Source organism: Penicillium angulare (genome assembly GCF_028827245.1).
Source record: "Penicillium angulare strain IBT 27051 chromosome Unknown utg000004l_segment0_segment0, whole genome shotgun sequence".
NCBI classification, from domain to species: domain Eukaryota; kingdom Fungi; phylum Ascomycota; class Eurotiomycetes; order Eurotiales; family Aspergillaceae; genus Penicillium; species Penicillium angulare.
Genome location: NW_026623163.1, coordinates 7,734,025 through 7,761,064, shown reverse-complemented (window position 1 = coordinate 7,761,064; position 27,040 = coordinate 7,734,025). Strand labels below are relative to the sequence as shown.

The following is a 27,040-nucleotide window of genomic DNA, read 5'->3' as shown; positions in this document are numbered from 1 at the left end:
ATAAAGAATGGATTTCGAAAACGAAACTAAAGACTTGGCATCAGCTCAGGGGAAATTGTCGTATCCGGAGTACGGAGTGAAAAAGCGAAGAATCAAACGCGACCTTTATCCCCACTAATCAAATTTCATTGTGCCCAGGTGCCTCACCCTTCTTTTTTATGCATAAGCTAACTCTTTAATGATGTATAACCCCAACCATAACAAATTGAAATGGTGGGCTGCTTCAACTACTCCAAAAATCATATATCTGTTCGGGCCTCTTTGATTCTTTGATTTTCTTTATTTTGAAGCCTACTTGCCGCATACCCTGTGAGCATTTTATTGAAATGACCGGTTCAAAAAGCTTTCGCTTAATTTTCTTTTTTCGACTTACGAAGACTTTTACCAAATTTTCCGAACTATAGACTTCCACCAATCTATCCCTTTGAGGATGCTCTTGAGGTCGGATTTGGTATATCAACGCCGCTTACTCCGTAGATACCACCGGAAAAGCCTCCAAGCATTTTTAACGAACACGCTCGGCCTCCAAGGTCTCATTTAATGCAGCCATCAACTCATCGCCCGGAATGTGATCCTCATTTTGCTCAAAAGGGCGCCACTGGCATAGTCAGGTTGACTTTGGTTGAGAAAATATCACAAGATAGGATGTTCCTCATTATGGTACTTGTGACATCGGAACAGAGAGTGCAGCAACACACTAGCACTCTACAGAAAACTAATCAATCCATCAATCTACCTGCATGAATATTGAGCCCCAGATTTCTGCACTTAAGGTTATATCTATCCTTGAGCTCGGGCCAGTCCAGAATCCAGAAGGCGGCACGAGGCACGCGGCCGTTCGCACATCACCTTCGCCCCCGGGGCCAGAGGAACCCTATGTCTGAGTCTAATCGAACGATTCTTCTTATTCAACTGTATTCAAGTCTCGAATTCAGACCAAAATGTTCAATATGACTGTTAAAGCACTGCTACTAGTCAAAAGCGGGTGTGAATATAGCTACACAAGACAACAGTGGAACTATAGCCGCCTGCTTTCGCAAAGATCTTGTTTACTGAACTGACATCGGCGATCAGCTTCTCTAAATTTCACTACAACGCCAGGGGTGCCCCACTATTCACTCTGAATGTCAGAGCCACCGCCGTCATCAGGTACTAACTTGAAGCTCGAACGAACCACTAGCTACCCCACAACCTAATCCAACTTTCCAACTTTCGTACCGATCACCCAGTATATAGTAGCTCCTTCCCCAGAGAATCAAACACTCAAATATATGGATATCGACAATAATATCAAGCTATTTCGCAGTTCAGGCGACAAGCCAAGGAGACTGGAGTCGGATTCAACACTTGTACCTAACGGCATTGAAAAAAAGGCAACGACATTAATACACGGGAAGCCGCAGGCTACATAACTGGTGGCTCGATGATACTACCAACACTTACTGGAGGTCTTATCTTGGCGATCTCAGGACATCGCCGGGGTGCCAAGTGCCAAGAAGGGTCCCAACCCCTCCGGCCTTCAGCTGGGCCCCAGAGAACTTAGTGTTGCTTGCGCGCAATTGTTGTTAGTTTTTCTTTACAAAAATAAACACTTGGATTGAGAATGATACTGTAGTGCTCATATACTACCTAATCTCCTCTCCTATGCTCCTCTCCATTCAGATAGCAAACGCGCAGCGATACCTAGTAACGACTATCATCATCTTCATGCCTTTTTAAAACAATTGAGACACAGACTGTTGTATATTCACCTTGACCTCGGAATATCATGATACCCTTTACTTCAAAGCCAACGGTGGACAGCACGCAATTACCCCTCGAGCCAACTAACGGTCCTTCACTTGATCACTCACTATACCTCCCGACGTCTCAACACAGTCCATATCAGGTTATTCCTACTTGGGCTGCTATTGAAATCAGTATTCACCTCTGAACGGAACTCATACTCACTTCGAGCGGCTCGAGCCAGAATTCTGCTGCAACCTATGTCGGAATGTGAACACAAAATTTGAGTGGTGTGGTATTGGAGGCGGGCATTACTGCTTTTGCGACTTTACAACTCAAACAGAGCCCAATTCTCTCCCAGCTTCATCGTGCAACGACGACGACAAGTCTGAACGATAGTACGTCAACTGCGGCGGTTACATCGGGCAAAAGCTCAAGCTTGAGTGCAGGAGCTATAGCAGGAATTCTTATCGGTACAGTAGTAGGTGTAGCTTTGATTGTGGCGGCGGCATTTTGGTTCATGCGTTCGCGTCCGCGCTCTCGTCCCGATCACATCCAACCGGCTGAGATGGAGACCCCAGGTAGATCGCCAAGTGAGCCAAGTGAGCCAAGGATATTGAACAAAGAGCCTCGGGAGTTATTTGGGAATGGTGAATCCCCGCAATTACCTACCTCGAATCAGCCACCCGTCGAATTAGATGCACATACAGGACCGGCACTATACAGCCAAAAGGTTAGCAATGGTCTATGAGCTTTTGCCGACAATATCACAGCAATATTTTACACATTCTGATTTTGTAGAAGAGCGTGATCATAGAATGTCAGAATGGCAATCTCGAATGGGGAATGGAGTACGGAGTGTGGACGCGAGTAAACAAATCTCACGTGGGTGCTGTTTGTTCTGTTTGTTTCAACTGTTAGCGTTGCTTGTATGGGGCCACCATAAACAAACGAACCTTTCCTTCATCAACTAGATCTACCGGGCGTCTCTTCTAACACAATCACCAATACAAAGAAGAGGTGCTTGGTAGCATTCAGTCTTAATTGAAAGTCTTTAAAGATACAGCAAAGACCATGGGATTCTTCAAATGGCTATTCAAAAAGCCCCGCATCGAGCTGTACGGCCTAGACCATGCGGTTCTTAACATCCAACTGCCACCACAAACAATGTGGATGAACATGGGTTACTGGAAGGTGTGTCAGGAATACCTATTATCTGAATTACCGATGCATCAACCCGAATTGTTTTGAAATTTACTGACATGTTAGAAGTGTACAACTGCATTTCCCGAGGCTTGCCAAGCTTTGCTCGACCAAGTATTAGAAGCTGGTCCACTGAAAGCACACAGCCCACAGTCTATCAGACTTCTCGATGTTGGATGTGGCTGTGGTGACCAGTCAGTCTACTTGGCCAGTCTACAAAAATACACCTCTACAAATAACGAGTCAAGATCGGATTCCCAAGCCATTTCCTCATCGATCAATATGCATTCCTCCCCCACCGGCACTGGCAGTATTTCTAAAATTGCCTCCTCCTCATTGTTAACTACCTACATAGGGATTACCTTGGAGCCTTCCCAATCATCAATGGCAATACAACGAGTTCAAGAGTCTCGCCGCGCTGGGAACATTCCCTCAAACACAGCAGTGGATATATTCTGCGCAGATGCCGCTAACCCCGCAAGCTGGTCTGGAGATCTTCAGTACTCAATTGAAAAGTTGACAGCGACTTCTGAGTTATTGGATCAAACAACGTGGCTTCTTGCCTTGGATACTATTTATCATTTCCGTCCGTCGCGTTTGCCCATTCTTCAATTCGCATGCAATAGTCTTCAAGCCTCTTATATGGCCTTTGACCTCGCCCTTGGGGATGATGTATCTTGGTTTCAGCGCTTTATTCTACGGATAGTTTGTTATGCGCTTGGCGCTCCGTTTGGGAATATCGTGACGAAGGATGAACTCAAGGGTCTATTGGTTAAGGCTGGATATGAACCTGGCAGAATTGAAATGAAGGATATCTCGCGACATGTTTTTGGTGGACTGGGTAAATTTTTGGAGAGAAGAGTTGAAGAAGCGTCGCCGTTTGGATTGAAAATGGGGAAGTATCGTGTTGCGAAGAAAGTTTTCGACTGGTGGGCTAGAACTGGAGTCATAAAAGGATTTGTGGTTGTTGCGAGGAAATCTTGAGTCTTTCTTTCTATTTTTTGGATGATCAAGATATTGCAATCTTAACCGAGTGATACCCTCTTAGTTTCAATTTCGAACAGGATGACGCATCCTTGGTTTAAAGTACTACGTATAGTATCCGTGCATATGTACGCAATGCGCAGGACATCTTGAGTGTGTATGTGTACTATAAACTATAATTTAATAAAACGTAAACGGACTCAAATTTGATTACCCTTTGATTAATCCCATCATTATACTAGGCTTGAGCTATGCCCAGCCGATCATATGTACAATATGTACAGCCCAAACTATGTACAAAAGTTTGACTGGCCATGTTCAACTGCTAGAAGTAAGGTGTCCAGTTACTCGGCAGGCGTGGGGCTTTGTGGATTGCGGAAAACATTATCTGGGTCAATTTCCTCTTTAATCTGCCGGAGTCGCGGCAAATTAGAGCCCCAGTATGCCTCAGCACTATTAGACATGCGCGGGTCCACATAGCCAGGATAAGCTGCATATGGCACTTCATAGTTCGTGACGATCTTATTGACACCTTCCAGGAAATCAATCTCAGTTTCAGAAACAGGACCAAGCAAATTGATCGTGTACAGCTGCAACCAAATGAGAACATCACGGTGCGCGTACGAAGTAGCATCAGATGCAATAGTGTTGGTATATCCACCTTGGAAGTCGAAAAGCAAGAACCATATCAATGTCCCCTGGTCAGTTGAGTCAATATATTCAAAAAGCTTATCAATAGTAGCCTCGCTCATCAGATTCTTAGCCGTCCAGGAATTAGACTTGGAATAGAAATGAGCCGGCACTCCACCTCCCAGCTCCAAAAACGCTTCTTCAGCCCAGTCAGCCACTAGACCGAGCCAATCTTCGAAAACAACCGCACTGCCATTAGCACCAGGGAACTGGCTACCAATATCCAGAGTTTTATATTCTTCCTCTGTCCCAAAAAAGGTGCCTGTGATAATCAGGCTATCCTCAGCTAAGGTAAGAGTTGATGCCATCTTCCATGTGAGATCGGGATCAGAGACATAGGCTTGCCATTGTTTGAAAAGAGTAGCCCGCTCCTCGGTCGTGCCGACTTTCAAACTATATTCGTATTTCACTGCAGTTCCTGGCTCAGGTTCCGTGCGAACCTTGTACTCGGTCACAATACCGAAGCCGGATGCTGCGCCTTTGATTGCCCAGAAAATATCCTGGTTCTGGGTATCAGATGCTCGCACAATGCTGGAATTTGCTAGGACAACTTCCACTTCCAAGATATGGTCCAATGCAGCTCCGAACTGCCGTGAGGTTGGACCAAGTCCTCCAATTGTGAAGTGGCCACCTGAGCCAACTTGTGGACATGTTCCATGCGACATTGCTCTTCCACCGGCATCATGGAGACGCTGCGTGACATCGCCTAGGAGTGTGCCACTGCCAATTGTCGCTTCCCAGTCTGTGCTGTCCATGGAGAATTGATTTAGGTTCTTCAGATCAACGACGACGGCACCGTCAACTCCGCCAAGTCCTGCAATAATTTGGAATAATCAGCTTCGGTTTTGTTGAGGGTTGAAATTTCATGGACTGTATGTTCCTCATACCATAATTCCCATAGCTATGTCCACCACTCTTAGGCTGTACATGGTATCCATCGTCGGCGGCACATTTGACAATTGCTGAAACCTGCTGGGAAGAGGTTGGGAAAGTAACGGCCGCGGGTGTGATTGGGATATTCAGATTATACGCATTGACAGCCGTAGACTGATAAAGAAAATCACCAGAAAACGCAACTCGTCCACTATCGGTCAATGCATACTGCAAACAGGACTTGAGATTGTCGTCGGAACTCGCAACAGCCACCGAAGCCACACTTATAGTCCACAACAAAGCTCGAAGAGATGCCATGGCTGATGCAATATGCAAGCCAAAATCACGCGTAGATGTATAATGCAATACTTCACAAGTAAACCGCCCGTCTCAGCTCCATGGTATTTCTGCGGGCCAAGCCAAGAATTAAGTAGGGCAGAATCATGTCCAGATCCATTATTTCGGGTTGATCCAGGGGTCTCATGAACGGCACATCAAATCTCGAAGCGAGATGATCCCGACAGTTGAATGGAACGTAAGCCACAAATCCCCAGACGGGTCAATAAAAGGTACATGTTGTGGAGATGATTCAGGATCTAGCAACAATGGAGGGCGATCCGGGCTCGCCGATCTCCTTTTCGAAGCAAAACGCCCCGGTCAATACCACTGAAGACATGTCCAAGCTCTTCGCAGCAACAAACCGAGTAGGAATTTGATAGACATAGTAGTGTGTTTTTTGACTGTGCAGTGTCCACATCGTGTAAGTGACAGCGCCCAGAATTCGAGCTAAGGATTCTGATTCATGCGAAGCGTGTGGATAATTTGTCCGGGCGACGATCGCATTGCGCTCGGGCATGATTGACAGGGTTCTTGCCTACAAGGGTCATTGCTCAACAGTTTAGACGATAGCTTCGCGTGGGATTGACCTGCCGAGGTGCACGTTCAGACGCTACTGTACGGCATTTCAGGACTAACATGTGCAAATAAAACGGCAATGCGGTTTGGGAAAGCCACCTTGTTTCACGGTCGAGTCGTTGAAACTATGAATGAGCTCTGTTAGACACAAGGTTGAGCGAATAGGATAGTACAGCGGACTTGGGATGAGGTCCTTTCTTTGTTCCGCGTGATCCCGCACCTTGTTGGTATTGTTTCCCCGAACCCCTGTCATGTTCATGTTCAAGTTCAAGTTCAAGTTGAACATATGGTAAATATTATGTATGTCCTTGTATTCAAATAACCACCTCAGGCTATAATGGTATGAGCATAATCAACAGCACCCTAAGACTTTCGGAGAGCTCAGGCTAAAGTTTTTTTGGAATAGATACATGCTCATATTCATACCAAAAGGCCATTATAAAAGTGGAGTAGTAAGGTGAATTATGTCTATTGAAGCAAAGTGCACTGTAAGAATAATCATCATTCGTGGGCTTCTGCTACCCCAGAACTTGCAGAGGCTATATAAAATGGCCTTGACTGCTAAATTGACAAAATAAATTTCATCGCTGGAAACATTATAAACAAGAAGGAAAATTCAACAATAAATGCCAAAAGAAACTAGTGGCACATGAGGCAGCAGGCAATAATATCGAAACAGTGTTAGGAATAGACTAGGGCGTATTGTTGTTCCCTTTCGCAGAATTTTGAGTTGTTGTTTTCTTAAATGTTTTTTTCTTTAATTTCACTGCTTTATACAGTGGTTCCAACACCGTGCTTGGCTGTGGAAGGACTTGTGGTCTCGCCGCGTGATGCAAGGAAGGTCTTGAACATGTCGGAGATCGCCTTCTCAGAGGCCTCATTGCGCTCTTCGCTGCCGTTCTTCTCCATGATCAATCCACGCAACCAGTGGTTCTCTAGCTCGAGCTGGGAGACACGAGCCTCAAGAGCGTCATTCTTATCATTGGTTTCCTTGACTGTGTGTTCCAAGGCTGCCTCGCGCATCTTCTTCTTCACACGGAAACGAGCACTGGCAGCTGTGTTACGACGGCGCTTGTCCTCATCAGCAACACCACGTGCGTCCTCCTCGGGGGTAGGCTGAGGCACCTTCTGGGTGTTCTTGCGCTTAGGGCCAGATGTGATAGGTGTCGTGGGGCTGAGGCTTTGAGCCGGAGTTGGGACCTGGGCTGGTGCCACACTCTGAGGAGCGTTCATAGGCACGGCCGGAGCCGCCGCCGAGTGAGGGGCCACAGGGACATTGGGAACGGAAGATACAGCCGAGAAAGGCGCATTCTGGATGTGGGCCTGTTGTGTGTTCACACCATTCAGAGGGGTTTGGAAATCGGTGATGTTGTCAAGGCCTCCATCTGTATCAAAAAATTAGCATCGAATAATGACACACATAAAAACAATTGCCCGATCTTCGGTGACTCGATGTGGTTAAACTGCTGCCAACCGACTAAGATTCGCTCCGATCACGTGGTATGGCGCAAGAGCGGAGAATACTCGCGTCTGATACAAATGGATTGGCATGCGCAGATCGCGGTTGAACGAAAATTTCATCAAGCGCCACAGCACATATGACCTGCAGGGGTCCTGAGAAAGTTTGCAGGGTAACAACTGCCGGCTGCATAGCATATAAGATCATTACACGCTGAAAAGGCGCCATATAGGGCCAAGTCCTCGTGAAACGAACCATGCCACCTGCATGACCAGTAGCAACCAGTGAAGTGGGCTTCAGTCATGCATGTATTGAGTGCTCCAATGTATGACCCATGATCACATCAATAATGGGCAGCATCCGTGATCATGATATTCGAAGAATGAATGCACCATGGATACCCATTCACCGGTCCTTTGTTCAACCACAATCGAGCCGACCAGGAGAAAGCAGTAGAAAGCAATGAAAAACGCAACGTAACACCCGACTTACCATTAAGGAAGTCCAAAAACTTCATATCATCATTTTGTGTAGGCTGTTCAGACACCTCGCCATGTGTAGTTTTATCGTCCAAAGAATCGAAGGCCGGCAGATCCAGGCTAGGGAAGTTGTCAAAATCGAAGAACTCGGCATTGGTGAATAGTGCCAGCTCATCATCCCCGTTGAACGCGTTCTGCTGCTGCTGCTGGAGAGCTTGATCGTAAGCTGATGGAATGGCGTTCAGATCATCCAAGTATTGAGAAAAGTTAGGCGCGCGACGCCCATTGTATCCGGCCATGGTGTATGCGTCGACTTTGAGTCGATGAAATTGATCGCGACTTTTTAAATGTAGGTTTGGAGGGTGTCTTGTTCCGTTGAACAAAGACTCGTACTATAGTTCCGGTCGGGAGCGAGTGTGACTCGAACGCGCCGGATGCGGCTCAAAGATCGAATTCGGAATTCACCAGTATCGGTCGGTGATATATTTTCGGTCGAGGGGGATGCGCTTTGATATCTCGATAATAACTTTTGCGTTGGTGTCGACGGCGATGAGTCGAGAGTTGAAAGTGGGAAGAATCAAGACCTAGCGGAGGGCAACGGGGGGCTAAAGTGGATTTTTGCCCTTTCTATGAGTTTGAGTTTGGGAAGTGGGGAGGGAGTCCAAGGCAAAGAGGGGTGCGAGGGAAGATTATTAAGCCGCACTTCGCCCCAAGTATTACTTGAATCTACGCACACCAGATGCATGGTATTCTAGTTCCATGGCTTCTATGTTTCCAGACCTGAATCTATTCATGATCTCATTAACATTTACACCTCGTATTTCAAGAGTCAACTACGTTGATTTACGACAAACCAGTTGTGTCCTCAATTTCCCCTGCTTCCTCGAATAGGGGAATGTGTGATACACTATGCAACGATCGCACAAATCTCCGCCGAAGATCGGAGGCGACTCCACTGTTTCCACAGTGCCACCGTGGAACCAAACCCCAAAATCGCTAACCCCGACTGATAATTACTAGATGAGATTACTCCACGACTAGGATAACGGTCTTACTGCTTTAACATCTCGTCTTCACCCATGCCTATTACACCTTCTGGATCGCATTCGATTAGACAATAATGCCAGGGACTGTAAAATCTAGCGACAAGCGCGGCTACCAAATCTCCAGATCGGGCATTGAACTTTACGGAGCTGACGGCCGGGAACAGAAAATGTACGGGAACCGGGCTCCGGCACCGGTGATAGGCAGGAATAGAGTTCCTCGCCCATTTGTCAGCCCACATGCTCTACACTGTGAACCAGGAAGTGGATTTGGTTGGCTGAAGTCACAGTGCAGTCATCCTGAATCTCCCGATGTCATCGCGAAACATTATTAATCAGGTTTGTGGAAAACGTTGTTCCATACTGTAGACTCCTCGATTGAAGTGTAGGATTTGGGTTGTAACAATTCAGCTTGGCCGCGGAGTCCCCCGCTCTGCGTGCCTAGGTGCCTCGTGCGGAGAATGGTACTAAGGCTGCATATTTAACATCTTCAAAGTCTCCAGAACATTCCCTCCGCGCTCGCCTAGACACTTCAATGGGAGCTACGGCGCCACCACACAGCCATCTATGCATGGAACTCAATTTGTAGTCTTACAAGAGTGACTATCCTTCCATTGGAGTCACTCAATGAATTAGCACAGCTAAAGAGTTCCGACAATATCATTAGGTCACCGCCTGAAGTTTAATCCGAGTTTAACATAGGTAACATGAAGAGGAAAATAATTTAGTGGTGAAACAGAATGATCCTCTTTGCTGGCTTCAAATTTCTTTGTCTTCAATTATTCGTTTTAGATTTTTAATCGAGCATATAGGATGTAACAGAGCACATAGATACAGTCGTTCTCGAAATTGGCTTGACACAAACAAACTTAATTGTAGTATAACTACACGGAGGAAGACTCGAGACGGGTATGTTTGCACTGTTTGCATGTTTGTGCGATTTGACCCACTCTCGGATGCAGACCAATCATCTGATTGGTCTGGAGAGTGGCATCCGCCTACCTATATATAGCATAACTCTCTCTCTTCTTTCCTTTTCCTCAACGTTTTTATTCGTTGTTCTTCGCACTTTTCTCTATTCTAGTAGATCATAGGCACCTCATCACATTAATCACTATTTCCTAGCCCTTTCGCCAAGGACTTAGCACACATCAAACATTTAGCGGGACTCATTAAATTAAAGGCCGCAGAAAAATGCATTTGTGAAGTACCGTATCTGAATTATAATATTATAGTATATATACGAGACTTGGGTGGAATCTTATAGAAGCGCAAAGTGGATCTCTATAAATCAATTCGTGGTCTAATTCCAACGCTTCTTAGTTCACTAGGTATTTATATCGTTTTCCAGCTATTACTTCTAATAAGTATTATTTTTGCCTTAGGGAGTATCCAAATAGATAAAATCTATCGGTAAACTACTGTCTTAACTAGGGTCCTGTTGTTTGTAGACAGACAACATCCTTTCGATAGTCGATAGTATAGGCCTTAACTAATGATCACTAATAATTACTGTCGTCACAGCACGTGAAAACACTAATATTATCTAAGTCTCCGTCCGGTAAGAAGCGCAAGTGTCTGAGGGTAAACTGCTCTCGAAATCTACTGTAAAAGATGATGTTCTCCGATCATACTATGTATTTGTGACTACCTCATCAGGAAGCGCGCTTCCGTAGCGCCAAAGAGAGTCCAAAATGTGGGTCATCGCGAGGTCTACACTATGCTGATAACCTATTCCCCTTCAGCCACGGAGTGTCGTTGCAAGTCTTCCGTGCACCTACTAGCCACCTACTAGCGTTCGCCGCTCAATAAATATCCCATACCTTCGCCCACAAGATGCACTAATATGCCATGAGAACGGTTCGGCAATAACGGGACCAACCCGGGGAACTGAAATCTCACCACGGTGGTGGCAGCAGGCATTTTCATACCTCAAGGGAGATGTAAAGAAACAGTATAGCTGGCTCAAATTCGGTCAGAATTCGAATGAGGGGGAGGAAGAATGGATTACGGCAATCCTCCTTCGAGCAAAGGGTTCCACTGCCATTCTAGCTATCAACCTGATCCTAGTAATGGCCGCAGGCATTATTGCGTCTAAAGGAAAAGCCAGATTCAGTGACTGTGCCTACTTGGATGCACTTTCTCCGGCTATTTACCAGGGAGATTGTTCAACATCCAGTCATTTATCTACAGTAATCCACCTTCTAATCAGCATCCTCAGTACGGGACTGCTGATGTGCAGCAACTTCACCATGCAGTGTCTTAGCGCCCCATCACGGGTAGATGTTGATGCTGCTCATGCTAGTTGAAGATGGCTTGAGGTTGGGACTTCTACTGCGTTTCGAAACTTTCAGATCATGGATTGGAAACGAAAGATTCTCTGGGTTTTACTCTTGCTAACCAGCACTCCTATCCATTTAATGTAAGTTGAAATGTACTCTATTTGGCCCAACATTTTTGTCTTTATACTAATTCGTATTATTAATATTATACTATAGTTACAACTCGGCCGTCTTTACCTCTATGTCCACACAAGACTATGGAGTTATCGTTGTTCCAAAAAACTACTCCGAGAATGACTCCTTAGTTAATGATGTCCTCTCAGAAGATGCATTTCGGGATTTTGTTGGGTTCTAATGCATCCGACATACACAAAGCTATGTTCAACGGCAGCTTCGAAACTCTGACGGCAAAACAGTGCCTAGAAAGATATGCAGTGGATCACAATACTGCAGGGAGCACTGTAGTCGCTTACATGGTCGCCGACCAGAACAATATTTCCCGAACTGGCTCCACAAGTTTAAGACCTTTAAATGCCGGATACGGGGGGGGCGTTTGGCTGGATGTGTGCATCCTCTGGCGCTTGCGGAGAGGCCGATCTCTTGAGCCTGGATTTTTACATTCAGCCCGCCTTTTTGGTGTATCCCAATAGAACATATACTCTTCCTAATATCGAGGGGCAACATCAAACATTTGATAGTGCCACTTTGAATTATGCGATCTTCCATGCCGTTGACCACGCCGACTGGATCTTTGATTTTTTGACCTTCTTGAATCATATATACCTCTATAATCCTACCGATCAAGAACTACGATCCTATATCAAAGACAACTCTACCTCCATCTGGAAGAACATCAGCTGGCCTGGAGATGTGTCTTTCAACACGGTCTGACCCACTGATAACGGTACCCTTATATCAATGATATTGACGGCAGCAGGATCTTTCGAGGATTCTGTCATGGGGGAGTACGATCCGTGGAATGTATCTATTTCACACTGCCAGAGCCAGCCGTCGACTCCGCAGTGTCAACTACGATTCATGCCGTGATACCATCACACAAGGCAGTATCACAGGAACAATTCAAAAACTGGCTGCTAAAGCCGACAAGGATTCACATGCAGCCGAATCAAAAGCATTGGCTGCTAAAGCCTGCATGGATTCAGATTCAGCCGAATTCAGGGAAACTGCCCTCGAATTGGTTCTGGCCAACAAGCAATGGTACGCAGTCAAGAAGCTTCCTGACGACAAGGATGAACTCGTTGAAGAATACAACAAGGAGATAGAGGCTCTTTATACAAAGGGGTAGGAAGCGGAGGGGTGTACACTTTGTTCACATAGAGGGATTGTGCTTCTCTTACCTCGGGTTCTTTTTGTTTGAAGAACTTTCAAGTTGATATTTCGGGTCACAAATACTGTATGTGTATGCAGATTCATCCAAGTCAAATTTATTGAAATCCACCGTGGAGTTTCATGGAATTCTACATTTTTGTATGCGTAGTATAAATTACGCCTCGGGATACTGTAATGACCGAGGCGTATTTCACCACGCTCCCCAATTTGAGGCGGGCTGCTCAATAATTAATCTGCGCTAAGGCCTTGGAGGTAGGGGCAGAAAAGAATAACGAAGAGTGTATCTGTCAAGCCGATTTTGAGAACGACTGTATATCCATTCATCCTGGAGTTGTACTATGTAGATATACGATCACATGACTTATCTACTAATCTTATCTACACGTGATGTTGTTGATGCCCCGAGTGGAGACGCGTGGAATTCGGACTGAAGAAAAACAATGAAAACAAACTAATTCTCTTCATAATCCACTATGCGATTAGTTTGATCCGGCATATAACTGCGCCCTCTATCGCCAGCTTGTTTGGTATTTTCGCTGGCCATGGCGGGTCCTAAGAAAGCTCGAATCCGAGCTCCAACAACAGCGAGCCTGCCAAACAACCTCCGTATTCCATCAACAGCACACTCCCTAATCAAGACCTTGGGCAAACTATCCCGGCAAGCATTACTTGACCTTGCCCTTGATTGGCTCGATGAAAAAAACATTCAATCATTCCCACCACATCTCCAACATGAACAAAACAACAACAACGAAGATGAAGAAGCATTACCATACCCCGCGGCAGATACCATTGAAGAAGTCCGCCAAGTATACGAGGACTTCCAAGAACGAAAAGGTGGCAAGCGAGAAGTTCTCGAGAGGATCTTAGAAGGCGACTGGCGACAAGGTATCACACTGCGACAACTTGCGATGGCGGATATCCGCCACATGGACGATCATCCAGCAAGTTTGCGCTGGACAGCTCTGGAACTCGGTCGCATCGATCCTAAACGGAACAAGTCTAGTAACAAGACAGCACCGGAAGACTGGTCTAGCAATGTACCGCGCATACAAGCAGCCAGCTTTGTCAAGGCTCTTCAGCGTGAAATCTCCCCACTCGTCAAGGCACATTACCATCTCGCCCGATCATCAGCTCTACCTCTCACCATTCTGCGCATCTTCATCGTCGATTCTCCCTACCAATCTCCTCGTCAAACGCCGGAGATCTTCGCAGACTCTTCCCGCGTCATATACGTTGCTTTCCCTGATAGTTGCCCCTTCATTTATACCTCCGTCACAGCATCGAATGGATCCAAGACGCCCACACCCATAACAAGCTCCATTGCAACTGATCCGCGCAGTCTGCAGCGACTAGTCCGCGACGCAGTTCCGAAAGCCCTCTCCCGACCGCATGAGCGGTATACCCTGAAAGCCACCGCGTTGGCGGCGAAAAACCTCCCAACCTTATTAGCTCTGCGTGGTGCTGGTCGATCAACCGCAGCAAATGGCAGTTTCAGTATTTTTGCCGATTCCGCTCTCGAAGGAAGTCCATTGGATCCTCGTCCCTCAAATACTGTTTCTGCACAGGAACACATGCGTAGTGGACACAGACCTGTCAAGTACGACGATAAGGAGAATATGAACCCCGCACAGAATGCTGAGAAGTCTTCACGGAAATCTGGGAGACGGGTATCCGGCGTGGATGAGTCTGCTGCTTTGTCACCGACGTCTAAAAAGCGTCGTCTGGCTGTTGACTCGCGTTTTGGGACGGCGGCCGTATCTCTTACTCCGGCGCCGTTGGATCGTCTGGATGTTCGTCTTTTGGATGGCCCTTCTGGTGGTGGAGAGGGGAGTCGCCTTGTTGGAGGTATGCCACCTGTATCTCTCACTTTCTCTGGGAGTGATGTCATTGGCGGAATTCGCAAGCTCGCTGAGCTGGGCGTTATTAACCCGGAACGAATGCCCAGCTGGTTGACAGGTGAAGAGGCTGTGAGCATGGCTGTTGTTCGCGAGGGTCGGCGCATCAAGAAGAATGATTGAGGAGATTTGATTTTTGTCTCATATTTATATTGCCTGTGGCGCATTTGGGATTTGCTGGCATCATTATGGCTGGATTGGAACTTGCTTTTAAATGATACCCGTAGTGATTTGTATGGCGTTGTGGAATCTATTGTTATTATTGATAATTTGGCACTCTTTAGGTTAGTTCGCTCAGATCTAAGAGAAAGAGAAAAATGGCAAGAGAAATACATTCTTCTTCTAGGATATTAAACCTTTGGTAGTATCAATGATGCCCTCCCTCATTACGCTATCATAACTCCCAACCCCTCGACGAAATAAGAAAAAGAGATATCATGCTGATTAAAATTGCTCTTCTTTGGCCGACTCACCCTTCGCGCAACCTGGAACTTCGCTTCCCTCTTAATTGTCAAGTGTGAAATCCAGCTCCTTTAGATAACAGGATCAGGATCAACTTGCCGCCCAGAGCAGGACTATTGTTGGAAAGTTGAGGAACGCGAGTACATCGAATAGTCTATTTTGAGCCGATGAATATTAGTGGACGATGACAACTTGAAATATACTAGAGGGGCATATTACAGGGTTGTATTCATACCACGTTGGAGATCGAGCCCGAACCCGACATTGCGGTATCCACCTGGCCCTATGACAGCGTTTTTTCGAAGGGCATCAACGCGCTTTTCGTTTTCGTTTCCCCACTCGGCACGACTAAACAGCCTAGAGTCAGTTCATGGTCGTCTCGAGACCTTCCCGTCGAACACTTACCAGTAAACACATCGAACACCGGAAGAAGTCAATCTGCTTCGAATCGCCCATTGATCAAAGCAGGCCTTGTGGACGTTATTACCACAGGATGATTGACACCAAACAGTATTTTCTCCTGTCTTTAACTCCATGAAGCAGATAGGACAGTCCCCTTCAATTGGCTTCCGCTTGCCGTCGTTGTCCTCTGTAGAGGTCGACTTCACTTGGCTCAGAGAACACTCTTGCCACATTTCATTAATTTCCTGCATCAAATTGATTAGAAATGAGTTCGTTATACCTCGAGGGTTCAATTCGGAAAGGGTCAGTTTTCTAGTCACTTACCGAGGCCAACAAAGCCGCTTGGTACTGAAGGTGTGCCGGGGCTTTCAAGGTATGAACAAGAGCTGAACATGCGATCAACAAAAAGGCACGGTAAGAATAATTGGATAATAATAAAAACGAGTCAGAAGTCATAGGGATTGTTGTACTTACCATAGATTATGTGCTTGCATTGTGGGTTTTGAGGTCTGAACCGTTTGTCCGGACAATTGCACGATGGCACCTTCCGAATAACGGTCTTGTACAGGTTTCCAGTGGAACCGACAAAGTCAAAGGTTATCTCTGGATTCTCACCTTCCTTTAAGCCCTTTGCTTGGTACCCCACAACGTACGTTCTAGGTTCTCGTAAGCGAATGCAAATACGAACAAATTTAGGCTTTTTACTACCTCTCCATGTCGGCAAAGCGTAGTTTGTCCAGGACTTTTTTCGGGGGCACTTCAATGAAGGGTTTTGCACGATTCTCCTTTGGAGTCCATGATAGCTTTTTCTGCTTCGTGCCTTGGACTGTGGTTTTCTTGGAAGACGTTTCGACTTCGCCATTTGATTGATCCCCCTCGGTAGCGTCAGCTTCGACAGTCGCTTTTCTTTTGCTCGGTGGGGGAGTCAAGAGGCCTGTTGAGGCTGCATGTGAGGGGCTAGGGGTCTTTGTGACAGCTTTTCGAGCTGCCCTCTTGCACTGAGCTGGAGGTTTGGCCACGCCAGCATGCAGACTCGCCTTTATCTCATTCTGTGACTGGGTTGGCAAGGTTCACGAGGCTGTATCAGAGAGACTTGGGGTTTTCAAGTTTACCTTGGCCTTGCGAGCTTGTTGGCGCCGTCGAGCTGCCTGCGGTTTGATCTCTGGTAGTTGAACGGAGGGAATCATCTCCGAGTCTTGTGCAGCCATACTTTGGCTGTTTTCTGACATGCTTGATTTCATACTTTAGTAAAGGATATTGAGATTCAGCGGTGACGTCGCCGAAAAGAAGTCAATGAGTGGGAATCTGTGCTTACCTGCCAGTGTGTATCTCAAGATATTGCAATTTGCAATTGGGCAAGGAAAGAGAAGAATTTGAAGAACTTGGAGGGAATGAACGATGCAAATTTGAAGATGGTTAACACCTAGAGTGAAGGATAGCTCCGATTTCCAAATTTGGTTAGTACGATATTCACAACAACGGTCACAGTTGCAACCTAGAAGATTAATCTAGGCAGGAATACAAGACGAAAGGACCAATTACAATCAAACTATCAAACTACCTACTACTCTAGCTAGTTTAAGTACTTAAAGCCAATTTATAAGTTCAAGCAAAGAATCCAAAGTGATACTACATCTGGGGGTTGAGGAGGGAGTAAGTGCTTTGTTCCCACTTCTTCCCCAGACAATGGTAGATCTCCGAGACAAAGTGGCCTAATCATTTTGCGTCCACAAGAGAATGTGATGTCTGAGTCTATCTGAGACGGTAGTTTTTTTTAAAGGGTTCTTTTATTTATTTATTTCTTTCTTTCATTGACCATGATGTTCAAGTTCTCAAATGAGCAGAGAAAACAACACATTGTATACTGGAAGGCGCCAACGCCCCCCACTTTGGGGATAATGTGTTTGCACTGTTTGTCAAGCGTTATCGCTATCAGTCCGGGCATATGCAATCGCTCAACCTGTTGATCAAGATGATCCGCTAAGGATGCTGGGCCTGCTTCAAACATTTGATTTTAAGCTTATAGCATCGCAATGATGGCACGCCCACGAGCTCTATCGGGCGCTGATGCTCAAAAGGAGCCCCACGCAGTGTCCCTGAAAGGTAGGTAACTCTAATCAGGCAAGTGACGTCGCAGGTGGACAAGAAACTAACAATGTTGCCAATATCCAGTACTACGGTGTGCTTATTCGACTCTACATATGATATAGGAGGAGAAATAAGAATACTGACAGATTACAGTCTTTCTCGACCTTCGTTATCCCACCAATCCCCCCTCCCCGCCGCCAATACGAAGATCTCTCCCAAAGCCTCGTTAGCCCACTCATCAGCGGAGTTCGATGATCAATTTATAATCACACCTATTGTGGGTTGGTCCTTACAAATTATACATGTAAGGATTATTTGGCTGATACCGGACACAGCTTACACTTCCCCCGGCCTTTGGATCGGTCTACGTGGGCGAAACCTTCGCCTGCACACTTAGCGCAAATAATGAAATGAGCGAAGATGATACCGGGCGGTCTGTGACATCAGTCCGCATTGTGGCTGAGATGCAAACACCCTCATCTGTGGCCTCTCTGGAGCTCGATCCAGCGACCGATTCGGCGCAAACTGAGGGACTAAAGATCGGTGAATCATTACAAAAGATCGTTCGATATGACCTGAAAGAAGAGGGAAATCATATTCTTGCCGTTAGTGTCAGTTATTCAGAGACTAGGATTGGTCAGGGATCGCAAGCTGCTAGTGGTCGAGTACGGACATTCCGTAAGCTGTACCAGTTTGTTGCGCAGCCATGCCTTAGCGTTCGGACGAAGGCATCGGAACTTCCGCCATTGGAAGTGGATAACAAGTCGCTGGGCCCGTATGGAAAAACACGTTTGCTTCGTTTTGCCTTGGAAGCACAACTGGAAAATGTAGGGGATGGCGCTGTCGTGGTCAAGGTACGTTAATATCGTTGGGCATAACTGTTTCGACTGGGTCGCCCAAATTTCAAACACCAAGGATTCTTGGCTGACGCATTCAACAGCAAACTAGATTAGCACCCAAGCCACCGTTCAAATCTCAATCGTTGAATTGGGATGCCTTGGATGAGGGCGCCTCGGTATCTCCAACGTTAAATCCGCGCGACGTGTTGCAGATTGCATTTTTGGTGGAACAGGAGGATGGGCATCAAGAGGGCCTGGAAGCTCTTCAGAAGGATCTCCGGAAAGAAGGCCGCGCCACCCTGGGCCAATTGTCGATTGAATGGCGAGGCGCCATGGGGGACAAGGGGTTCCTGACTACCGGGAACTTGATGAGCCGGAAACGTACATAAAGGTGAGCACTGGGAACCTGATAGAATTGCTTGCCCCGCAGTGTGACGTTATACCAGCCGAGTCCCCGTGCAGATAGCCGTTTTGGATGCAGGACACAAGCGTGCTGTTGGTGGGAGAAGGGACGAAGGATGAGATTACTTGAAATGATAACACTAGGTACATACACTAATTGGTCAGAACGAAAAGAGATTTCTGCCAGATTTCACATCTCATTTCATTACTATGATGGGTATCATATTTGTTTGAGGTGGTCTGATGTATCCAACTTGCAATGTACCAATGGTGCCTTGCCACGTAGATGATCTATTATTGTATTATCATAGGGCATACATTGCACGGAGTAGAGCCAACTAAACTGCGCTTGATGGATTAGACTAATGCTGTAAATAGAATAGTCAAGTAAGCATTCGGTAGTGAGGCACGAGGTTAGTGGGCCAGCTAAACACCAGGCATTGGGTCTTCAGCCCCTTGGGTGTCGTATCTACCGAGCCGCGCCCCAGCGCTACCAACATGGGAAGGGGGGATCGGAAGACGGCTTTGCCATGCAGCTCGTGCTTGTCTAGGCAAGTAAAGGTTCCACGACAGCAGCAGGCTCGGAGATGGATTCCTTTCAAGATGCCTGACACCCGGTCTGCAAAATTCCGTAGGATAGATAAAGAACAGCTTGGGTATACATACAGTAGTGTAATTAATATGAGTAGATACATAATACATGAGAAGTTTCAAAGACAAGGATTTAGAACCTCAGAATCGACGACTAAATCCCACAGTGTAAAATGGCGAGTTCTAGACCCAGTAGAGCGCATCACCTGATAAACCAGGCACGGATCTAGCCCGCTGGGATTTTCAGCTCCGACTTTGTCTAGACCACAAAACAGGGAAGAAGAACAATCTAGATGTTGCGATGGAGCCATGGAGAAAATAGAAAATAGGAAATCGATACATGCTTTTTCTCTGCCCAATCCATTTTTTTTATCATTATTGAATATCCAATGTCTTGCGCAAGCCAAAGACATGGCTGAACATGCGTGGGAGGGAATTAAATCAAATATCCCGCTCTTCCAAAAAGAACTCGATCTTTACAGTATTTTGGGCATTAGCAATCTTGGAAGGATGCATCGCCCACCGCTGTTTTACATGTACGTTCTATGTAAGATTAAGTATCCTAGACGCAGGTTGGGATAACCTTGCCGTAGCCTTTGTCGCCTGCAGATGGTCTAAAAGGGCTACCGGTGCATCGACACCCGATACGCCTCCACGTAAGGTTCTCCTGCAGCCCCTCAGTCTGTGTGACGGGGGGCTGTGGGCGTTTGAAAAGTCACCGCCAATCGGGAGACGGAGAGGAGACGGGCATAATGTACGGCATACATAGCAGTGTAGCTGTACAGATACAAAATACAGACAGCACAGAAAAAGAGTAGGTAAGGGAAGGCGAGGAACACTCCAGACGAGAACGGGGCTCAGAGTATGAGCTACATCCTACCATGGTTATCAGTGTCTGTATAGCATATGTATTCAAGATGCATAATTCTGGTAATCTGGTAATCACTTTGAGAATTTCGCACCCCTCAGTGCTCCACATCCCACCGGGTTGAGTAGGGATCGGCTCCCCCAGAGGCACAGGCCTCCGCTTGGTTGACTCCTGACTCAAAAGGTCCAGCAGAGTGATAGAAGCGAAGTAGTGAGAGACATAAAACGAAGTATAAAGGGACTTTGGGGTTATAAGAAACGTCTCGTGTTACAATGGGGCTATACGATATGCGAATATAGGGAACCACTATCCCCGGACGAACTATCGGCATGTAGACCAGGGTTCGCAGTAAAAAGACAGCCACCGATATGCAACTTCTTAACTTCGGGAGTCCCCGACCAGTCTCCCTTTTGCCTCTAGGAACTAACCCCCTGTCCCGCGAAGTCAATAAATCTGAAAAATAGGCGACAGCAGCCCGGTGGATAGTTTCCGCAAACGCAAGAATAAAACCTTTGAAAGATGTCATAATGGCTTTATAAGTAAAACCCACACCAATAAGATCAGCGACTCTAAGAACGCCATGTCTCACGCCATAGAAAGTAGAAAAACAAACAGAAAAAGAAAAGCACACGATACAAAATGCTAGCAATTTCGCCCCCAAATATATGTGAAGTACGTCCCGAGGCCCTAAGAAAACCCATACTATTAATTGCTTGGGCCGTTGAAGGATTTCCAGGGGTTGCATTAAGTTCGCTATGGCAAATCTCGCTCGGCAAGTACCTAACTGAGCATGAGTTTGTGGGCGTTGATGAACTTTTCAACCATGGAACCCTACTGGGTCTCCAGCCCGGGTGTTTCGGGTTCTTTGGGGCCCGAGTAGCTAGCTGGCTGATAAAGAAATTAAGTCGCGACGGTTCATATGAGTTGATTTCAGCTCCACCGAACCGATCAGCTTGCCAGCTGAATCAATGGTTGTTGGTGGAGACAACCGAGGAGGTTGCATTTATACAGATTTTAATTGTGTGATAATATGTGATATCAAACCTTGAACCACTGTCAATCTCAGGATTTGTACCCCGTACCCCGTACCGAGGATGATCAGAAGAAATTATTTTATTTTAATTTTTGTTTTATTTTTATAATTTTCTATTCAAACCTTGAAATATGCTTATCATTATAATGTAGAGCCTGTTCAACGCGGATTGGGTTGTCTCCCGTGTGGAATCTCCTTAAATGGTCTGCAGGATGCTCTCCCGTATCAGACCTTGTATGATCTGCCAATGGGGACAATGATCATAATGAGATATGGTATTGAATATGGATATAGACCAGAGGTTTCCACAGTAAGTCCCCTCCAATTCTAATTGTAAGCACATTCCGCACATGTACTCCGTACTCAGTGGAGAAACATGTTCGGGGCGTGCGTGTGCAGGAGCTACAAAGGACTTGGTCTGTGCCGCGAGACTAAAGCTCCTTTACCCACTAGTAACCGCATTACCAGTACGCAAAGCATCCGCCATGTAACTTCATGAAGGATTGACTTCTGTAGAAAATAGAGAGTTGATAGAAGTAGACAAAAGGCTGGGAACTGAAGGATGATTCTATTGAGACATCTGACTCGCCAGAGTAAAGAATAATAAAGTACTATATAGTATATAGTTCAAGCTATACTACAATCCTCGTAAGAATCCCCACATTCGTACAGTGCTTAGGTGCCCAGGTGCTTCCGGTGCTTTTTTTGATTCCATTTTTCTTTCTGTTTTCTTTATTTTTGCTTTTCTGGTCTTTTTTATTTATTTTATTTTATTTTAAATTTTTCTATTTCTTTTTTCCTATTTTCTAATTCTTTCTGACTTTGTCCTCAACGTTTATCATTCATCTCTCGTTTTTCACCCCCTTCGTCAACCTTCGTCACCAATAATACCACATCCATACATCGAAAAACCCACCCCAAATTTGATCTTCGCTCACTAAACCCCTCGCCCCTCCCGAATTTCTCCTTTCCCCCCCCCTACCCCCCCCCCCCCGTTTACCAAATCCCTCAATCGAAAAAAACCCTTGCAAAGAGTCTGTCCTAGGTCAATCAATTCTTGTGGGCAAGAAAAATAACCGACTTCGCTTGGTCTCTGCCGTCCCCCCCCCCGCCGTTCCGTCGTTTTCCCCGCGCGCGCACGTTTCCTACCGCCAATCTCTCTATCTATCCCTGATTGATAAAAACTTGGAGATTCTGCAGTCCATGTGGTGACAAGAGAGGGGTTTCCGGTGGAACATCGACCATTCAGGGTAATTGACCACCTGTGACGAGTTTACGATGCCTTCTTCAAGTTCCACCAGCTCCTTAGAGGGTGCTCCTCTGGCCGATTACTTTTGGATCGCCGGTCTAGATGGATCCGAGGTTCTGGATACTTATAGGCGACTCGGTGATGAGTATCGGATAAACGGTGCTGCTTCTCCTGGGCCCGCTCTCACCGATGCTATCCAGGAAGATGCAGATGCTGAACAGGAGGAACCCGCGGATGGTGCTTCCCGGCCCACCTCGACGCTATTCACGGGTGCTAGTGCCACTCGGCGCGCTTCCCAACAACGATTGTCAACGCTGTCGAGAGATTCGGGCCAGACCAATGGTGCCAGTAGTAATCGAAGCAGTGTTACCGTTAAGGGCGCGTCGTCACCGCTGCGCGCCTCCGCGTTATTCTCCGACGATTTCGATTTTGACCAAGCTCTGGTTAAGTTCGCGTCGGAGAGAGATACTTTCTTGACAGATTTGAATGTGAGCGCCGGCGCTATCACTCAGAATTCTCGTCCGCGATCGCGCGTTCGAACTCAGAAGATTGTTTCTGAGGATCCAGCTTCCCAAGGATCGCCGGGTCTTCTCAGGTCCGGTATCGGGAGTGTTCGTCGACACATGGCATTCCGGGATATGAATAGTATGAAGAGACAGCCGTCAATTGCTCGCCATGGTAAGTAGATCTGTTTTCATAGGGTTCTATCGGTGCCTGCTATCATCGACATCCGTGGTTTGATAACGCTAACAGTCAATGTCTTCAGCTTCGGTACGAACGTCACGACGACTCAGCAACTATAACTCTGTTATTCCAGTACCACAACCGCTCGAATTTTCACCGTCGATGCATCCGTTAAAACGACGATTCGAACCCGTCCTGTTAGATCGATACCCGACCCGCGATATGTCCGATGAGCTGAAGCAGCGTGGAAACTTCCCAGACTATGTTCCTATGTTTGCGTTCCCGAATGATATCAATATCGTATCCTCCGATGAGCGACCTCGATCTACTTGGCACGGATTTGCTATGACAACCGAAAATGGATCCAAACTTCATGCAATTTGTGTCATAATTTGGATTCCTCTGAATTCCCAAGCCGCAGATGAACTAGAGAAACGTTGCGAAGAATGGCGCAAGGACAACATGACGGACGAGGAGCGTGAGCTAGCCGCGAGCCTGGGTGAAAGATTGGCCTCCGAGCGTGCCAAGCTATCACAACTTCTTGCACAGCTGCCAAACGTGCCCTCGGGCTCTGAATCTCGTGAACAGCTCGAAGACGAAATCAGCGCAGTTGAAGAGAAAATTGGTCTCATGACTGACCTACTGCGCCCCGTTCGACATGGCGCGGCTTCGAAGATCGAGGGCCTTACAGATGGTGATACTGGATTTTGGATCCCTCGAGCCTACGGTGTCATGGGCCGGGAGAGCACAATGACAAGCTTCTGGAAAGAGTGGCTGAAGGGTATCGTTGTGCCAATGACTGAAAACGCTGTTCAACGTGTGCCACCTAGTTCCCCGCGGATGGGTGTCTGGCAGCCACTGGAACGTTATGTGATGAATCTTTGTACAGAGGCATTCTGCCCTATCTCATCAAAGACTCAAGTCGAACTTTCGATCAGAGAGTTACGACTGTTCGCCCGGAAAGAAGCATCCAATGAGCTTCCTGGGTCTCGCAACACCGACCTTTACGCATTGTTCCGAACACTTTCCGTTGCAAATATTATCATCTTGTTCGAGTACGCTCTCACGGAATCTCGTATAATTTTCTTGTCTTCGCACACTTCTATGCTTTATCTTGCAACGAGGGCTTTGGTGGATCTTCTTTTCCCCTTACAATGGGCTGGTGTATTGATTCCAGTCCTCCCTGCTCGCCTGGTTCAGGCCATTGAAGCGCCTTGTCCCTATATTGTTGGAATTGAACGTCGGTATGAGAAAGTTGAACTTCCGTCCGACGACTTCGTCTTGGTTGACCTCGACAACGACATGATTGAGAGTACTTTGCGCCCCACTCCACTTCCTCGTCACCAGCGCAAAAAGCTGCTGTCGCTCTTGCAATTAGCTGCCCCTCATCATAGCCGCTGCGGTGTTCCGACTGGGCCACCTGCGTATGCCATTGAGACGTATCCTTGGGATTCCTTCCTAACTGAGACACCGGCTACTTATAACTCCAAAGCACCGGCAACGAACCTAGCCAAGTATGTGGGCCTCAACTCCAGCGCGTTTGGCTCAGCTGCGGTGGTTCCGAACTCCTATCAGCCTCCAATCTTTAATGCTTTCCTTCACGCACGCCATGAACAAGCTTCATCCAGAGGTTATTCGTCAAAGAGTCACGAGCGCCCTGGAACGAGTACGGGATCCAGAGCTGGGGCCTCTCCGCCATCTCCAAGGGAGAGTTCGCCGACTTCAGGACATTTCCCTCCGCCTCCTCCTACGCCTTCATCGCGGAATGATTCGGGTATGGCTTTGCAAGCTTCGTTGCGAGAAAAACGCTCTGGACATTTCGATGCTGCATCTAGGAGAAGCTCGTCGTTTGGTATGAACCGACGTCCAAGTGCACCATTCCTGGGACATACATCAAACCTGTCAGTCACAACATTGAACACGGACTATGGTGCCGGCTCTACTTATGCGCCATCTGTATATGCTCAATCCACTATTGCTGCATCCACAATTGTCCCACAGGCATCAATTCAGCCAGTCGGCAATTCAGAAGGCACCTGCTGGGTCGAGGGACATCTTTTCCAGATCCAGCCAATGGACGACAAGGTTATTTGTGCTATCTGCGACGAGCGAGCCGATGAGGGAATGTACAAATGTTCTGCTTGTAAGATGACTATTCACAACCGCTGTGCCTCTCAGGTCTGTCTCGTGTGTGAGGCTGCGTTCCACCCAGATCAGATTCGGGCTGCATTTGTCAGATGTTTTGCCAGTTTATTCTATACATACAAGAAGCATCTTGTGCCCGCGACTGGGGAGAAGAAGAAGGCTGGGTTGTATTACACTTTTAGCATGGAATCCTTCATGAAGAGCCTTCCACATGAACATGCTGAGTATATTGCAATCATGCAGCAGACTCAAGGTAAGTCCCGGATTGATTCACAATTTCACTCTGACATCAGCTGACACTGACCTCTTCAGGCTTCAATGAATTTATCGCTGAGCGTGAGAGAACAAGCCCCAAGGCCAAGGACTCTAAGATGGCACTCTTCGATGAAATTGTTCTGTCTAAACGCAATCGTGGGCGGACATCAATCTTTTCTGGTCGGTCTACAACCGATTTCTTGTCCGACACATCCAACCACCTATGGCGGACTGCGAACGCGACATTCTTTGCCCCCAACAGCCGTAGTCAGCAGAATCTCTCTCAGGATTACAGCCGCATTAGCACCCGAGGTAAGATACGATAACATGTTCTTCGCTTCAATCCCTTGCATCAACTAACAACAAAGATATAGCCCCGTCTAAATTGGATACAAGTCTGATGAAAGAACCCCGCATGATACACGGAGCTCCTCGGGTTTCAAAGGCAGCAAACACTGCCCGCCGAAAGCCTTTACCTAAGCTTATGAATGGCCTGGCGATCTCTCCGCCAAGCTAATTGGTGTGAATTTCTCGAGAGATCATCCGGACATACTCCCTGCTTGCTGTGACCGTGTGGGCCACCCCTTCATCAACTCCAGTCCATTCGAAACTCCCATGCTTGTTCTTAGGCTCGGAATCGACTCTCCCGAAAGCTGATACGATGCTCATGTTCCGTCTTGACGGATAATCTATCCCTGGATGATGCCGGTCATGTTCATCTGAGATGAACAATCATGCAGCCCGAAAGACAGTCCGCTGGTTGGGCTGCAACTTCCCCCCTCCCGATCCTCTCAAATTTCGTTTTGAGTTCTTTGCTATCCGCGTCTTCCTACTTTATTGCTCCTGATGCATGCCCTTTGCGGGGCCAACTGCATCACTTGGGATGCCACTGTTGATGATTTTCCACAATTGGTAGGCCTGATAACGCATGCCACCCCTTCTACTCTTTACTCTCCCATCAGGCCTTTTCCCCTTTCGTGGAATGGTGCAGATACCATTCCACATATTCATGGGGATCATCGTCATCTCGCCTCGTCGATATGACTTCTTCCCCTCCACCTCTGGGCTTTCTTTTTCTCGTACATAGTGTTACCTCCGGCTTGATGCCCGATGGATAGAAC

The 27,040-nt window shown here is 46.8% G+C and overlaps 10 protein-coding genes across 10 annotated transcripts; 6 read left to right on the top strand and 4 right to left on the bottom strand.

Annotated features, from left to right (window-relative positions):
* Nucleotides 1-2,799: 2,799 nt before the first annotated feature.
* N7478_006810 (uncharacterized protein) lies at nucleotides 2,800-3,912 on the top strand (the record flags this gene model as incomplete). The annotated part of the gene is made up of 2 exons (XM_056923024.1): nucleotides 2,800-2,919; nucleotides 2,998-3,912. The coding sequence occupies 2 exons, from the start codon at nucleotides 2,800-2,802 to the stop codon at nucleotides 3,910-3,912; spliced, it is 1,035 nt and encodes a 344-aa protein (XP_056781061.1).
* Nucleotides 3,913-4,256: 344 nt separating this feature from the next.
* N7478_006809 (FAD-binding oxidoreductase) lies at nucleotides 4,257-5,793 on the bottom strand (the record flags this gene model as incomplete). The annotated part of the gene is made up of 2 exons (XM_056923023.1): nucleotides 4,257-5,416; nucleotides 5,490-5,793. The coding sequence occupies 2 exons, from the start codon at nucleotides 5,791-5,793 to the stop codon at nucleotides 4,257-4,259; spliced, it is 1,464 nt and encodes a 487-aa protein (XP_056781060.1).
* Nucleotides 5,794-6,064: 271 nt separating this feature from the next.
* Nucleotides 6,065-6,331, bottom strand: N7478_006808 (uncharacterized protein; the record flags this gene model as incomplete). Its single annotated transcript, XM_056923022.1, has 1 exon — nucleotides 6,065-6,331. The coding sequence occupies one exon, from the start codon at nucleotides 6,329-6,331 to the stop codon at nucleotides 6,065-6,067; it is 267 nt and encodes an 88-aa protein (XP_056781059.1).
* An 830-nt stretch (nucleotides 6,332-7,161) lies between these two features.
* Nucleotides 7,162-8,627, bottom strand: N7478_006807 (putative bZIP transcription factor (MetR); the record flags this gene model as incomplete). The annotated part of the gene is made up of 2 exons (XM_056923021.1): nucleotides 7,162-7,775; nucleotides 8,342-8,627. 2 exons carry the CDS (start codon nucleotides 8,625-8,627, stop codon nucleotides 7,162-7,164), a joined length of 900 nt encoding a protein of 299 aa, XP_056781058.1.
* Nucleotides 8,628-11,728: 3,101 nt separating this feature from the next.
* On the top strand, nucleotides 11,729-12,008 carry N7478_006806 (uncharacterized protein; the record flags this gene model as incomplete). The annotated part of the gene is made up of 2 exons (XM_056923020.1): nucleotides 11,729-11,793; nucleotides 11,870-12,008. 2 exons carry the CDS (start codon nucleotides 11,729-11,731, stop codon nucleotides 12,006-12,008), a joined length of 204 nt encoding a protein of 67 aa, XP_056781057.1.
* A 624-nt stretch (nucleotides 12,009-12,632) lies between these two features.
* Nucleotides 12,633-12,959, top strand: N7478_006805 (uncharacterized protein; the record flags this gene model as incomplete). Its single annotated transcript, XM_056923019.1, has 1 exon — nucleotides 12,633-12,959. The coding sequence occupies one exon, from the start codon at nucleotides 12,633-12,635 to the stop codon at nucleotides 12,957-12,959; it is 327 nt and encodes a 108-aa protein (XP_056781056.1).
* Nucleotides 12,960-13,545: 586 nt separating this feature from the next.
* On the top strand, nucleotides 13,546-15,024 carry N7478_006804 (CENP-N/CHL4 family protein; the record flags this gene model as incomplete). The annotated part of the gene is made up of 1 exon (XM_056923018.1): nucleotides 13,546-15,024. One exon carries the CDS (start codon nucleotides 13,546-13,548, stop codon nucleotides 15,022-15,024), a length of 1,479 nt encoding a protein of 492 aa, XP_056781055.1.
* A 554-nt stretch (nucleotides 15,025-15,578) lies between these two features.
* N7478_006803 (RING finger protein) lies at nucleotides 15,579-16,973 on the bottom strand (the record flags this gene model as incomplete). Its single annotated transcript, XM_056923017.1, has 6 exons — nucleotides 15,579-15,711; nucleotides 15,769-16,010; nucleotides 16,090-16,151; nucleotides 16,240-16,421; nucleotides 16,474-16,814; nucleotides 16,878-16,973. 6 exons carry the CDS (start codon nucleotides 16,971-16,973, stop codon nucleotides 15,579-15,581), a joined length of 1,056 nt encoding a protein of 351 aa, XP_056781054.1.
* An 825-nt stretch (nucleotides 16,974-17,798) lies between these two features.
* Nucleotides 17,799-19,081, top strand: N7478_006802 (trafficking protein particle complex subunit 13; the record flags this gene model as incomplete). Its single annotated transcript, XM_056923016.1, has 5 exons — nucleotides 17,799-17,868; nucleotides 17,938-17,944; nucleotides 18,007-18,130; nucleotides 18,189-18,707; nucleotides 18,794-19,081. The coding sequence occupies 5 exons, from the start codon at nucleotides 17,799-17,801 to the stop codon at nucleotides 19,079-19,081; spliced, it is 1,008 nt and encodes a 335-aa protein (XP_056781053.1).
* A 3,783-nt stretch (nucleotides 19,082-22,864) lies between these two features.
* N7478_006801 (dDENN domain protein) lies at nucleotides 22,865-26,436 on the top strand (the record flags this gene model as incomplete). The annotated part of the gene is made up of 4 exons (XM_056923015.1): nucleotides 22,865-23,513; nucleotides 23,602-25,917; nucleotides 25,977-26,231; nucleotides 26,294-26,436. 4 exons carry the CDS (start codon nucleotides 22,865-22,867, stop codon nucleotides 26,434-26,436), a joined length of 3,363 nt encoding a protein of 1,120 aa, XP_056781052.1.
* Between the last annotated feature and the right edge of the window lie 604 nt (nucleotides 26,437-27,040).